General features: G+C 39.0%; 1 protein-coding gene across 3 annotated transcripts in view; it reads left to right on the top strand.

Annotated features, from left to right (window-relative positions):
* LOC102684921 (cartilage acidic protein 1) overlaps positions 1 to 13323 on the top strand; it is a 39710-nt gene that overhangs the window by 2468 nt on the left and 23919 nt on the right. For all 3 annotated transcript variants that reach the window (XM_015346527.2, XM_015346528.2, XM_006630556.3), the window contains exons 2-5: positions 2596 to 2795; positions 5222 to 5418; positions 6166 to 6302; positions 12200 to 12356. In XM_015346527.2, the coding sequence (XP_015202013.2) occupies positions 2602 to 2795; positions 5222 to 5418; positions 6166 to 6302; positions 12200 to 12356 (685 nt within the window). In that variant the 5' untranslated portion in view covers positions 2596 to 2601. The remainder of the gene's footprint in view (positions 1 to 2595; positions 2796 to 5221; positions 5419 to 6165; positions 6303 to 12199; positions 12357 to 13323) is intronic.

Genomic DNA, 13323 nt, shown 5'->3' with positions numbered 1-13323 from the left:
ACTGCTCCACTCCGTCACTGGTTCTTCAGGACTCTGTCTGATATAAAGCCAATATCCCTGGCATATTTCTCTTTAATGCTGCTGCCTGCTGAAGGTTTTTCCACTTTGTCAGCCATTATATTCTCAGTTAATGGAGAGAAACCTATATACACTTTAATGGAATTGTTCTGTTAATTACCGACACTACACTGATGTAGCAATAATATAAGCAGTAAATGTAATTAAATCACCATGAGACACTGGGGCAGCATTTAGACACTGTCATACTTTGAAGAAGTCATTACTATAAAAACTTTCCAGAATGTAGATTGTCAGGTATATATTAATTATGAGGGTGCTTGATGCTAGTTAATCTATAATCTTTTAATCAGTTTGTTGAAACTTATACAAACACACAACAGATAACTTGGCATAAAAACAAGTTCTTCGCTGCTGAGCAAAGAAAGATACATTATTAGTGTTCCTGTTCTGCTTAAGTCTATAAAATACAATTTTCAAGCTTCTACTTTTTTGCCTGCATGGAAATAAAATTACCACCCTGACTGAAATATTATTACTGCATAGGTCAATTGTAAACTGTAACTTGACAACAAAAAAAAGATTAAGCCACTTAAGTAGAACATACAGAGAAAAATCAAAAAATTGGATTCAGATAATGTGAACTGCAACACTTGGCTGAGCAAAGCAGCAGGCAGTAATTCAGCATCAGTGCAGAAGTGAGAAGGCCCACATACTTATTCTCAACTTCCGCAGTTGCCATTAGTGGTTCTCTGATGGGATTTCTGCCTCGTATTAGATTTTAGAAATGAGCAGTGCATGATCAGATATACATTTGATGTGATTTTCTGTAAGAATGTTTAGCCTTGGCATTAATTGCACAGATGTAGCTGAATGAGTTAGAGCATTTACTTTTGAGTGTAAGTTTTGTGTGCGTTTTCATTATACACAAACTCTTGAACTGGATTTTCAGAGCTTCTCTTGTGTCACGGCTATGAATGAGCCACACATCCTGTGGACTGTTGACTCGCATGGTCTTGTCAAGTCGGGCTCGTATCATGCTTTGCCATTAATTCCAACATTGATAATTATCTATCACCTCTGAAGAATCACTTAGCCTCTCAGTCCTTTTGCTGAAATAACTGAACTTTTCTGCTGCACTGTCTCCTGTTTCTTTCCTCTGAGGCTGGTGATCTAATCAGTCAGCTTTTACCACTAAACATTGGCTTGTATTCTCAATTAGTGGCTGTCAACATGTTTAATACGTCATCTTCACTAATTTGCAGACCACTGTGCAGCACAGACTTTTGATCCTTCAGCACATACCACATACTGCATTTCCTCCTAACCCCATACTCAGGCGTTAAAACCACACATTTTCTGTACAACACAGCTCTCCCCGTCCCTCCACTCTATAAATTAACATTTTCCTACATACAGTATTTGTATTGTCTAAGCTTTCAGCCATGAGTTTGAGTCTCCTGTCTCTGACCTGTACAACATCCTGCCTCTGCTCAGTTCTCAGTCAGGGTACATTTGAAGAAATCAAACAGATTAATTTCCCTTTCAGGCTGTACTTAAGATCAAATGACAGCAGTCTTTTTTCATTTATGGATTTTTGTCTTTGTGATTATTTTCCTACATTGCAGATTGCTTCACCTCGTGACTTTCCATCTCATTCTCCTGCTAAAGCTGTCTTCTGCTCTACTATTTATGTTCTGTTTCCATTCAGACGTTTTTGCTTTACAGGCATTCGTAATTACTTTTTATAAAGAAGGAGACAGGGGCAAAACATTTAAAATGTCAAGGGGTACCTCTTCTCTTTACCAGGACCCATATTTATCTCTGCTGTGTTCATCTGTCCAGGTTGTGAGGTCTCACGACTTTCCTGCCATGAGAAGCAGCTTTATTCTTTGTAGTGCCCATCTTGTTTGTATTGGGAGGCTTAGAAAAACAAATGACTAAAATACTCATAAAAAACAAAATACGAATAAAATGTAGGGAATCAGGAATTTTCATAATATGTTGCACATTTCCACATAAAATCAGAAAACAAGCAGACAAGTGCAGACAATAGAACAACAGATCACAGGAGAACCAAAAAAACAATAGTGACATTAGTCTATATTCAAGGCAATTTAAAAGACTTCAATATTGAAAGAAAGTCTTAAAGTCTTAAAGTCTTAAACAAACTTTGCTAAATAATCTATAAGTTGTGTAAGGAAACCTAAGCAGCTTCCTGACAATGATGCCTAGAAGCCTCTGATGGTGAATACTTCAGTACACAATGATCTGTATTAAGTGATAAAAAGGGGGTTTTATTTTTAAGAAGTAAAATTTTTATCTGGAGGAAAAAGAGACGTTTTTGCTCATGGAGCAGCAATTTTGGAGTCTTCATTGACATCCTCTGTAGCAGAGCAAACACATAAGTTACTGAGAGTGATCGGCTCATTAATTGTGTGCCAGCATTCTCCCAGTGTAGCTCTGTACCTGTGGCAAACAGCCAACAGGCGCTTGTCAGGGAGTATGTGGGAAGAGATTGAAGGTGTGGAGGAGTGGGTGTCGGTGCTCTGGGTGACAGTACTTCTGTGCCAGCAGGTGAAGATGTCTCTTTGGCCCTGGCTTCTTCTCCTGGGTCTGCCTGGTCTGTCTCCCGCACAGCGCTGGGAGCCCATGTTCTCTGGCGTCACGAAGACAGTGTTGCCCCCGGATTATGAGAATAACCCCACTCAGCTGAATTATGGGCTGGCTGTGACTGACGTGGATGCGGATGGAAACCTGGAGGTGGTGGTGGCAGGGTGAGTTCCCAGACTCCCACTGACCAGCTGATTTTCTCTGCCAACACATGTTACACATTATACAAAGTAGTGGGACAATGCCATTGCTCTTCTACCCACCCCAGGAGTAGAGCAGACAAACGACATCTCCTAATAACTGGGAGTGCCTTTTAATCTCCAGTATACTGTATGTGAAATCAATACCACCTTTATAACTGTACTTTGGAAGACTGCCCTGTTTATGCAGATATTAACAGGTGCTGATAACCAAGCAACATAAAAAAAAACATTGTACAATGTTCTGTACATATATAATATATATATAGATTATATAAATAATAGTGATTTTAAGGGGAAAAGTAGACTTGAATAAGTAGACTTGAAAGTTATCTTAACTTTGTTTTTGTGCTCCACAATCTTTTATTATTTTTATACATTTTCAATAACCCTGAAACACTTCAAGCCTCCTGCAAATTTCCAGTGATAAAACCACAGCCAATCTTATGCCTCAGTGCACTCTAGCTGCAGATAAAGCACCACTATTGGAAGACAGTTCTGACACCTATCCAAGCCACTCCTCTCCTCTAACTATTGAAGGTCTGGGCTTTCTGCAAAGACACATGCAATTAAAAAGATTTCCAGTGCGACAGTGATTTGCCAGTGTAACGGACATACAGACATGAACTTATACGTCTGACAAAAGCTTAACTCCCAATAGAAATCAATGCATTTTTTAAAGCCCCCAGGGTCTTTGCTGCTATTAAAAAAGTGCATTCCTTCAATCTTGACAGCCAGGCACATCCACAGCAGAAACGTTGCCTGGGGGGACTTGAAGCCGGGTGTGGGTATGGGGCAGTATAGGGCTTCAGCCTTTACACAGTCATTGGCCAAAACTCACCCCCGCAAGCTTCACCCATGGCATGGCCAAAACAAAGAGCTACAACCACAGAAGTGACATTGTCATCACATAGATGACCACAGCCAAGCATGTCACTCAAAGCACTGAACTTTCCTTCACCACTGTATCAGACAACTGACATCGGAAACAATGACATGACAGGATAATTGCTCGAGTGCTCATTTCAACTAACTGAATTGTTATTTAGGTTTTGTTGCATCGTAGTACAATTTCAGACAGACAATTGTCAACGTATTTACTGAGGTGTGTGAGGTTTGAGAATATACTGGCACTCTGTGTGTTGTATGAACACTCCATTCATTTCCTTTGTACAAGACCTTCAAAATTATTCAAGGATATTGATATAATTTTGTGCCTGAATGACCATGTATAGTCAAAATAAATGAAGAGGCTTTTCCAAAACTAAACTTTAAATGTTACTAGCGCAATTACTGTACACCAAGTATCCTGGTACTGGTAAAGGATATGTTGAAAACAGCAAATATTTGCATTAGTAACACCTCCCTGAGCTAGTCAGACTAGTGGTCTAGCCTGTTTTAAAACAGTGTTTTATAAGCATAATTATGTAAGGTTTTCAGTGAGACTCAAAATCATAGTTTATTGTACATTCATAAAGGCCACATTACATGGTTTGCAGGTGAGTGCTTTACCTTCAGTGTACTGTACATCGGGATTCGGAGTAGTGAATGTAAGGATTTTTCATTTTCTCCCAAACAACCCACTTAATTATTGTCAGAAACTAGGATCCTACATCAGCCAAAGTAGTAGACAAACCTATTTATCCAATATATAACTGCACAAGAACAGTGCAGCATGTTAAGTACAAAATTGATAGCAAAACAGAACTACCACTGTATATTATACAATGGTTTTAAAGCAGTGCAGTCATCTGCCACTGGTCATTTGTTCAATTGGTAATTGGCACAATTGGTAAATGACACACTAACATTGAAATTTAAACTGTCTAATTGACTTCCTACCATTTTAAATAACGAGAGCTTTTGTTGTTAAAGATATAAATAATTATTATTGATTCTATCTTTGCTACTAACACTGCTACATTATTTTACTTATGTAATTAATGATAATGGACCTTGCTTGGAAGTCTTCAAAACTGCTGGCACTTTTTTACTTTATTACAGCTATATAGTCTATAGTGAAACGTTACAACAGCACCCCGAAAAATAATCGAGACAGTGCTGTGCAGGAATGTAAGTTAAATATGCTGCACATTGAAACTGAATGGGTTCATTTTATTTTTAGAAAAATCAGATTTTCAAATCAGGATTTGAAACAAAACCCAGGCGTACTACTTTGGTAACCAGAACCATACCATTTAAACAAGGTATGAAGTTACAGCCTCTGTAGTAGATTAATCTATATTGCATGAACTTAAAAGAACCCACGTAAACAAGTAAAACCTCCCATGCAGTCTGTAAAAATCTTCTTAATCTGTGCCCTTGCTTGGATTTAACGTTTGACTAAAGCTGCTACAGATTCAAATCCAGTTCTCTGGTGTGTTTCTCAGGTACAATGGCCCGAATCTGGTTTTGAAGTATGACCAAAGCAAGAAGGTGCTCTATAACATCGCTGTGGATGACCGGAATTCCCCTTACTATGCCCTGCGGGATCGGCAAGGCAACGCCATCGGCGTGACAGCCTGCGACATCGATGGCGACGGCAGGGAGGAGATCTACTTTCTCAACACCAACAATGCCTTCTCAGGTAGGCGGGGCTTGGCTGACCTGTCTCTTTCGGGGCCCGAGGCGGGGGGGTGAGAAGTCAGACAGAAGGGCTGCACAGTGAACGGGGCACAGCAAAGGAAAGACAAGACTGGCAGGAATTGAACCAGAGAACAAGGGAAGATGAAAGAGAGGAGAGAGGCATGAGCATGTGTTCCTGAGGAAGGAGATCCCACCTGCTATTGCAAAGAAGATTCACACTGAAATTCTTGCTAGATCTCAGATGACTTCGGTGCTGATTCCAAATGGAGGCACAAGGTGGTGGGTGTCTGTGCCTCTGAAATTTCTCTGCTACCCCAGAAATTCCTGTTCTTCCTCCTTTCCTCTTTGTATACAATTTCCTGCTTTCCAGCTCCCATTTTCTCTTGTTTCTGCGCACCCTTTTCTGTCATTTGCCCATCCTTTCACCACCTTCTTATTTTATTCTTTTTAATGGGTTTTCAGGGATTTCTCCAATCCACCACCTAAACAGGCCCTGTCAACAAGTATGTATGAAATATCATCGAGACTGTCTCACTAATATACTTGAATCTGCTCTCGAGAGGCAAAGAAGTTGACTTTCATTTCACTGACTTCTGTTGTTACTGCAATAGGGGAAGTAGGTCATCAATAATTTTGTACAATTTTGTATGGCGATCTGGCAAAAGCCTTGCCAATAAAAAGTGTGGTAAGTCACTGTTCTTTCATTTCGTATTCCGTGGGTAACCCAGACTCCATTGTCCTGGCTCAGGTTTGGCGACATACTCTGACAAGCTTTTCAAGTTCCGCAATGGTCGCTTTGAGGATCTCCTGAGTGATGACATCAATGTCCAGAGAGATGTTGCCAATCGCATGGCGGGGAGATCTGTGGCCTGTTTGGACAGAAAGGTACCCTCATCCTTCTTTCAGAGATGCTGTTCTCTAACTTCAGCTGTGACTGGCTGTGCAGAGGGTCTAATATTTACAGCAAGATTATAAACTGTTACTATAATGGACCATATAGTACGCTACAGGAGTGCTACGACAGTGTTGGAGCTGGAACTGTATTATGTCTGTGTAGAATTTACAGTATTCCTCTTTCACACATTCTTCATGCTTACTCTAGTGAAGTATCAAGGTACAGTAGTATACTGTCTTTATCAAAATCAGATAGTTTTACAGCAAGTTTTTAGGTTCTAAAATATCATTTAATGCAGATCGCAGACTGCGCTTGATAGAATTAATTAGTTATCATTCAGATATTTAGGATGCCTTTTCTTCTGGATGTGTCAATCATTTCTGTGTGTTAATACTAGTCTGACATTTTTATCACTGAATTGTTTGGCATGATTTAAAACAATTTAAAACATTTTTACCCACACAGCTTTTCTGGAATATATAAGAAAGAGAGGCTCCTGAAAGAGTATGAATTAAATTTATAATTATTGAAGCTATTTTCATATGACAGCAAAGATAAAAATATACTCATTCCAACCTTTCTAGCACCTTTCCCTTGAAAACAAATTACCTTCCTTTTCTTTCATCATTCACAGCTATTAAAATGTCATCAACCTTCACTATCAGCTATACGAAAATCACACTTCAGTAGGACCCTGAACAAAAAGCATATGCTTGGTGCCAAATGTGTTAGGGTGTTTAAAAGTTGTAGTCTTTGAAAAGTCTGGATTCTCTGAACCTGGGATGTTGAGGGTGTTAACATGTGCTGGCATTGAAAAAGATCCCTCTTCATACACAGTAGGTCTGATGTGCTTTTCTGGTCTCTAACTTTAAGATGGTTGAGATCACACCTGCTATCAAGCCTGTATTTTCTTTCTTACTCTTACTTTTACAGTTTATGTTTTAATTCTACCTTGTCCGATTCACTGCAGTTTGAAAACTAGGACAACCACAAGTTCATTCAATTTTAGATGTGCTCGGGAGTAAGAACACCTTCTTCCCGGAAGATCTATTCACTGAAGGTAAAAAGAACTTGGCAGTGCAGCTGATCAGGCCATCAGGTAACCTTGTCTACAGAGAACAATCTCATTAAGGCTCATGATTCGGTGCCAGCAATTTAAAAAACATTGGCCGTGGCGCATAATACTCTATAGTGCGTAACATGTAGACTTCAAGGAGTGCCATCATCTACTGACATGAGAAATGTGCAGCGTCCCTTCCTCTGTGGTCCTGTGCAGTAGGACAGGCACTGCTCTGCAGAACATCTTTCATTTCAAAAGGATATTTCATACGCACATAAGCTACTGAAAGAAATAAATTGCACATCCATCAGGGATAGACGGTTATTTGAAAGATTTTTATAGCTATATAACTTTGTTACATCTGCTGATACTAAACAAACTAGAATTCATAATAATATAAGTTTTAGCAGCTAATTTCTTAGGCTAGTCTTTATTATTAATTCATTTACTAAAGAAAATATGCCCTAAAATCTCAAAATTATCCTTACATTTTCCTAATGTGCTACCTCGTACCTGGGTTTAAAATTTAATATATGAAAAAAATAAGGATTGTGTTTGTTGCCAAGAGTAAATTTACAAAAACACCAAGAAAAATGACAAAAACATTCATTTGTTTAGTCTGACATTTGCTAGAGCTGAACAAATGCATCTAGGACCTATGTTTAGTTTCACCCTGACACTACTTTTTAAAAAGCCATGGGATTTAGTTTTGAATTCTAGCCCAATGTAAGAAAGTTGCTTGCATGATCTGTCCCATTTCTCACATGGATCATCCAGCACTGCTGGGTTCTTCAATTTCTCCCACTGGGCATAACCTAGGAAGGGTGCAGATTCATGGGAAGATACTGTATGGAGCTGCACTGAGCCCTGCACACAGATTAGCATTTAACATTGCTCAGATTACGCATTGCTCATATTACACAGTGAAACACAATAAGAACTGTCAACAAGTACAGTAAGTATGAAGTATCATACTGACTATTTGACTAATTTGCTTGAATCTGTGCTTGAGAGGCTAAGAGCATACAGTAGTAGCAAACAGTAGTTTCCCCATCAATCTAAACATTGTGTTTCATTTCACTGGCTTTTGTTGTAACTGCAATAAGTGAAGTGGGTCATCAATAATTTTGTACACCCATTACTGTCGACTGCTTCTCACAAGACTTCAATCCATTCTGAAACAATGCCATTCAGGGCCATTCTGGGAGGTTTGGGTCTAGACACCTCCAAATGCTGCTGAGTGTTTGTTCTTTCCATACCATACTGTATGTGGGTACAGGCAATATTGAGCTACAGAAAACCCCACACTGTTTTCTGACCGTAAACACTCAATTCTCCCTTGAGCCTTTAATTAAATTGCTCACTGTGGTTATTTAGTCCGAAGTCTTCACAGATGAATTAACATCTGGGAGAAATGGGAGAAAGCTTTCTCCCAAGCAGAAAAACCTCATATTGTTGAGGTGAACGAACATGGCTCGTTTGATTTTCTTGCCCATCACCTGAATTAAGCTTTTGTTAGCTTTCATCTTCATGAATCAAAGTTACACAATATACTGTTATTTTTGTTGAATCAATGTAGTTAGAATGTATACTATACAAAATACAAAATTATTATTTGATAACACCCTGAGTAAACATGTTTGGATCGGAAATATTAACAGGGTTCACTTAGACCATTTTGAAGGACTATAGCTAGAATAATCTGCTGGAGACATTAGCTGTCGTTCTGTGACTGTGCCTCTTTGTTGCTGAAGCTATCAAAGATCCATCACAAAGCCATGAAGTGAGAGGAATAAATCCTGCTTTCTGGCTGACTAACAGCACTTGTCTAGATTAAGATGGTGTCTTAAAGGAAAAGTTTTAAAAAGCAGTAGACATCACACATTTTGTTTTACGCAGGGAGCTATCCATAGTGCTAAACTCCCTAAAAACAACAGCTGGTTTATTTTTTCTCTATGAGGCTCCATATTTTGTTACTGGAAGTGTATTTACCTTTTCAGCAATAGCACAAGAGAAGACAGGAGGAAGAGGTGTGAACAGTTTGATCTGAGAGAAGACATAGTTGATTTATGGGTCTCAAGAGGTTCTCTGCCTCTTCTGCTTAAAGCTTCTCTAACACATTACAGCACAAACCACTGAGAGAAAATTCCTTGATACACATGCCAAAGGCTGTGAAGGAAGTAGGAGCTGGTAAAGTACCTTGGGTTAAAAAAGACTACAACTATTCTGTGCAATGCTGAAATGACCCACAGTGCGTAATAAAAATCAAGCAGTTTTCCTGATCTTTGTAAATAATTAAATTAGCTGCGCCACTGGATTTTGAAAAAGCACCACAGGCCATTTATACATAGAGAAAAAAATTGAAATTCTGTTGCGCAATTTGTGAGACAAAATATAAAGATGCAATCAACTCCTTCATCCGAGGCAGTGACTGTTTGTATCGGCTTGTTGACAGGAAACAGCCATTAGGAAGAAAAGATTTTAACACACTCATTTAGAAACTACTGAGCCTAAACTGCCAGTTGATACTTTCCTAGATACTTTGTTTCATCTAGATGGAACAAAGCTTAATAATAAGAATTAAAAGTAATAGTTACAAATCTAGGATGAACAAGAAAGAGAATTAATTCAGAGACAAAAAATGATTTTCTGTGGACTAATGCATTCATCCCTTATAAGCAATAACCTGTTCAGTGCGATTTCTTTCAGGAATTGGGCAGAAGTGACTTGTTATTTATCAGGTGTGTGATTTCTGACTTCATAACCCTGCTACTCCATGCTAATTACCTGCAATTTGAAGGCCTCATAATGGTAGACAGCTGGTGATTAAATCATTGACCATTTGACCACCTTCCAAGACCTTTTCTATTCCTTTAAACAGTAATGTAAGTCAGTGAGAGTTAATTAAGAACGGTACTGCAAAAATAAGCAAAGGGACTAAATTTTTCTGGTACACTATGTAAAAAAGTAAAGCCTTTAATTAAGGAAAACAAAAATAAAAATTTCTGATCTGCTAGATAATTTTGGAATGTTTTTCATGTCACAGAAAACACAGAAATAAAAGAATGAAAAATGTGCTTCATTCCTATCGATTTGGTTTTAACTTCAAAATTAAAACATTCATCAAGTGAAAGAATATCTTGTTAGCATCGGTGGTTTATATGACACTGGATTTATTGTTTATTAAAATAGTTTTTGCAGAGTCTTGAAAATTCAGTACCATTACATAAAGTGACTAAAATCCTCTTCTTCTGAACACTTCATTAAACACAGAAGATTATATTATGTTTTAAATAAGAAATATACATTGATATAATCCCTCTACACAGCACAGAATGGATAGCAGCATTCATTATCACCTGCTTTGTAACCAAAACAGGGCTTGTATAAGAATCATGTGAGGTGTGGGTCTTATTTAATGGCTCTCTGATTAATCAGAGAGTTTCTATAAATTAGCCATTCTTTCCCTACCTTTCTGAAAGCAGCAGTACTTTAAAGTCTCACACAAACACTTTCACCCTTTGATCTACCTACAGTACATCACCTCATGTCACCCGCAGATGTTGTCAATGGCAATTCTGTCATGTTTCTCACTAATATCGGCTCTACAAAAAACATTTGGATGGCAGAAGTGGGATTGGGGGTAAATACATTCTTTATTGCACAGTGTTCATTTATCTTACATTATTTTAGCTTTCCATGTCATATATCTTTGATAGTTGATTTGTTTCAGTCAGCACAAACAGGAATTGTGTTGTTTCAGAGTGATGCTACTGTGAATGGCAGTGTATGCAAATACCATCAGTGTGCCTCAGGCTTAGTTTACAACTAATGGAAACCCACACTCTGTCATAGAACACGGACAGATTGATGGGTAAAGCTCTTCTGCTATTCACAGTGTGTTTTCATGATGAGGTAACACACTCCTCAGGCCCCAACATACCTTTCTGTACTAGACAGATTCTTTTGCCATAGTATGTTTCCATACTGGACTGATTTGGCAGTTTTTAAATACGAATACATTTGAAGTCATATTAGTATGAGATTTATGTCCCTTCAAAACATACAGTAGCTACAGAGAAGTGGCGGAATTGCAAGCTGCTCCTTAACAGTTAATGTTGTTGACTATAGTTGTTCATGTCCACAGGGATTCCTTCCTGATAATGGGGTGTGAAATTAATGTGTAAAAGGGGGAATGGGAGTTGGGTAACCTTTAGCATGCAGCTACTGTATGTGCCGAGATTCTTTATTGAAATATTCTTTTACATACAGTACTGTATGTATAAGGGCTGAAAGAACAGTAGCTGTGCTAAACAACAATGCTACCAAACCTCTTATTGACACAGTCCCCTGCATACCTAAGAAGCATCTCTTTACCTGTTGTGTGAGGTGAGCATTTTGGTCGTACATATTTTTGCAGTGCTGCTTGTCTGGGGACTGCTAATGGTGGCCTGGGATCCACAGGGAATGTAGCATTGACTGGGAAGTGAAGTGAAATCGACTCAGTGTTCCATGATGCAGAGAAGGCTGGAACGGAACGGGAAATCTCTTTGAAGGGTGCTCTGGGATCATTGCATTGGATTCATCTGCTGATTTAGTTTGTCGGGTGGAAGCAAGCCAACTGCAGAAGTTCCAGGTCACTCATCTGCCTTCACTAGCATTCACTAGCTCATTAGCCATGAATCTGAACAGTACAAATGTTCAAACATTAAAGGGATTAAAACAAACAAACTAACAAACAAAAATAAAACCAAACACAATGTGAAAGTGTCCTTGTCCTTCTTGCAGCCAAGATGTTCAGCTGGGCTCTCCTCTGTCCTCTCCTAGGGGACTGGACGATACTCCATCTACATTGCTAACTATGCCAGCGGCAATGTGGGTCCTCACGCCCTCATTGAGATGGATGAGGCTGCCAGCGATGTGTCCAAAGGGATCATCGCCCTGTCCAATGTAGCCAGCCAGGCTGGAGTCAACAAATTCACAGGTCAGATGTGTGAGATCAAAAACTCCTATGAAACACTGTATATTGGAATCAAAGTTTGAGCAAATAGTATGGATCTGAATTTTACATAGCTGCATGATAATGTACTGTAAAAGCTCTGATCAAAAAGAAAGCTTTACCATGATTATTGAGTATATTTTGTACAATGTAATGGAATTGGACTATTTTAAAGTGGTAATGTAAAATTGCTTGTGGAGACTCCTTATATTAAAATCACAAAATATACAGTATGAGGATTATTTTGTCAGATTTTGGTCAGGGTAATTTATGTCATTTTTATAGAATGTCCTGCTTGTGCTTTGATTTACAAGTACTGTACATAAAGACTAGTCCAATAGCCAAGTTCGGTAAATGTGTGTACCATAGTGCTTCTGTAGGAGATTTCTTGCTGCAAGATAGAACTGCTCCTCAGTGCCCTTTTGGTGTAAACCTTGACCTTGGATTGGCTGTGCCCTTGGATGTGCAGGGTTGGCTGTTTAATTGTGTTGTTGGAACACACTACAGTGCTATCATGATAAGTCAGGGAGATTAGAGGGGTAAAAGTGTGTGTAGCAGGTCTCATATAAGATGAAATAGCTTCAGCAATGCCACTCTTTAGGACTCTCAAAGATGCAAAGCAAAGCAGCCCGCCTGTTAATAGAGTACATTTTTATCGCTTGTCTGGGCTGTGGCAAAAGGTGTGCCCTGCTACAGTAAACACTCCAAACTACCCCACAGACACAAGGGTCTCCTGCCACTGTATTCTCACTGTAGAGTTGTTACTTGAGGGGTATAGCCGTCAAAGCAGCAGTGAGTGTGCTTTTGGCTCAGTCAGCTGTTTGCGGCACTGAAAGTCATAGAGCAGCACAAGGACGATGAAGCTATATTTCAGCCCTGACTTGCTCAATGGGGCAAAGAGTCAATTAATCAGCAAGTTGTATAGGCAAGGCAGAATTCCAAGGCAGGGGCT

Source organism: Lepisosteus oculatus, chromosome 4 (assembly GCF_040954835.1).
Source record: "Lepisosteus oculatus isolate fLepOcu1 chromosome 4, fLepOcu1.hap2, whole genome shotgun sequence".
In the NCBI taxonomy this organism is placed as follows: domain Eukaryota; kingdom Metazoa; phylum Chordata; class Actinopteri; order Semionotiformes; family Lepisosteidae; genus Lepisosteus; species Lepisosteus oculatus.
Note: the sequence above shows the minus strand (reverse complement) of the source record. Positions and strands in the feature narration are given on the sequence as shown.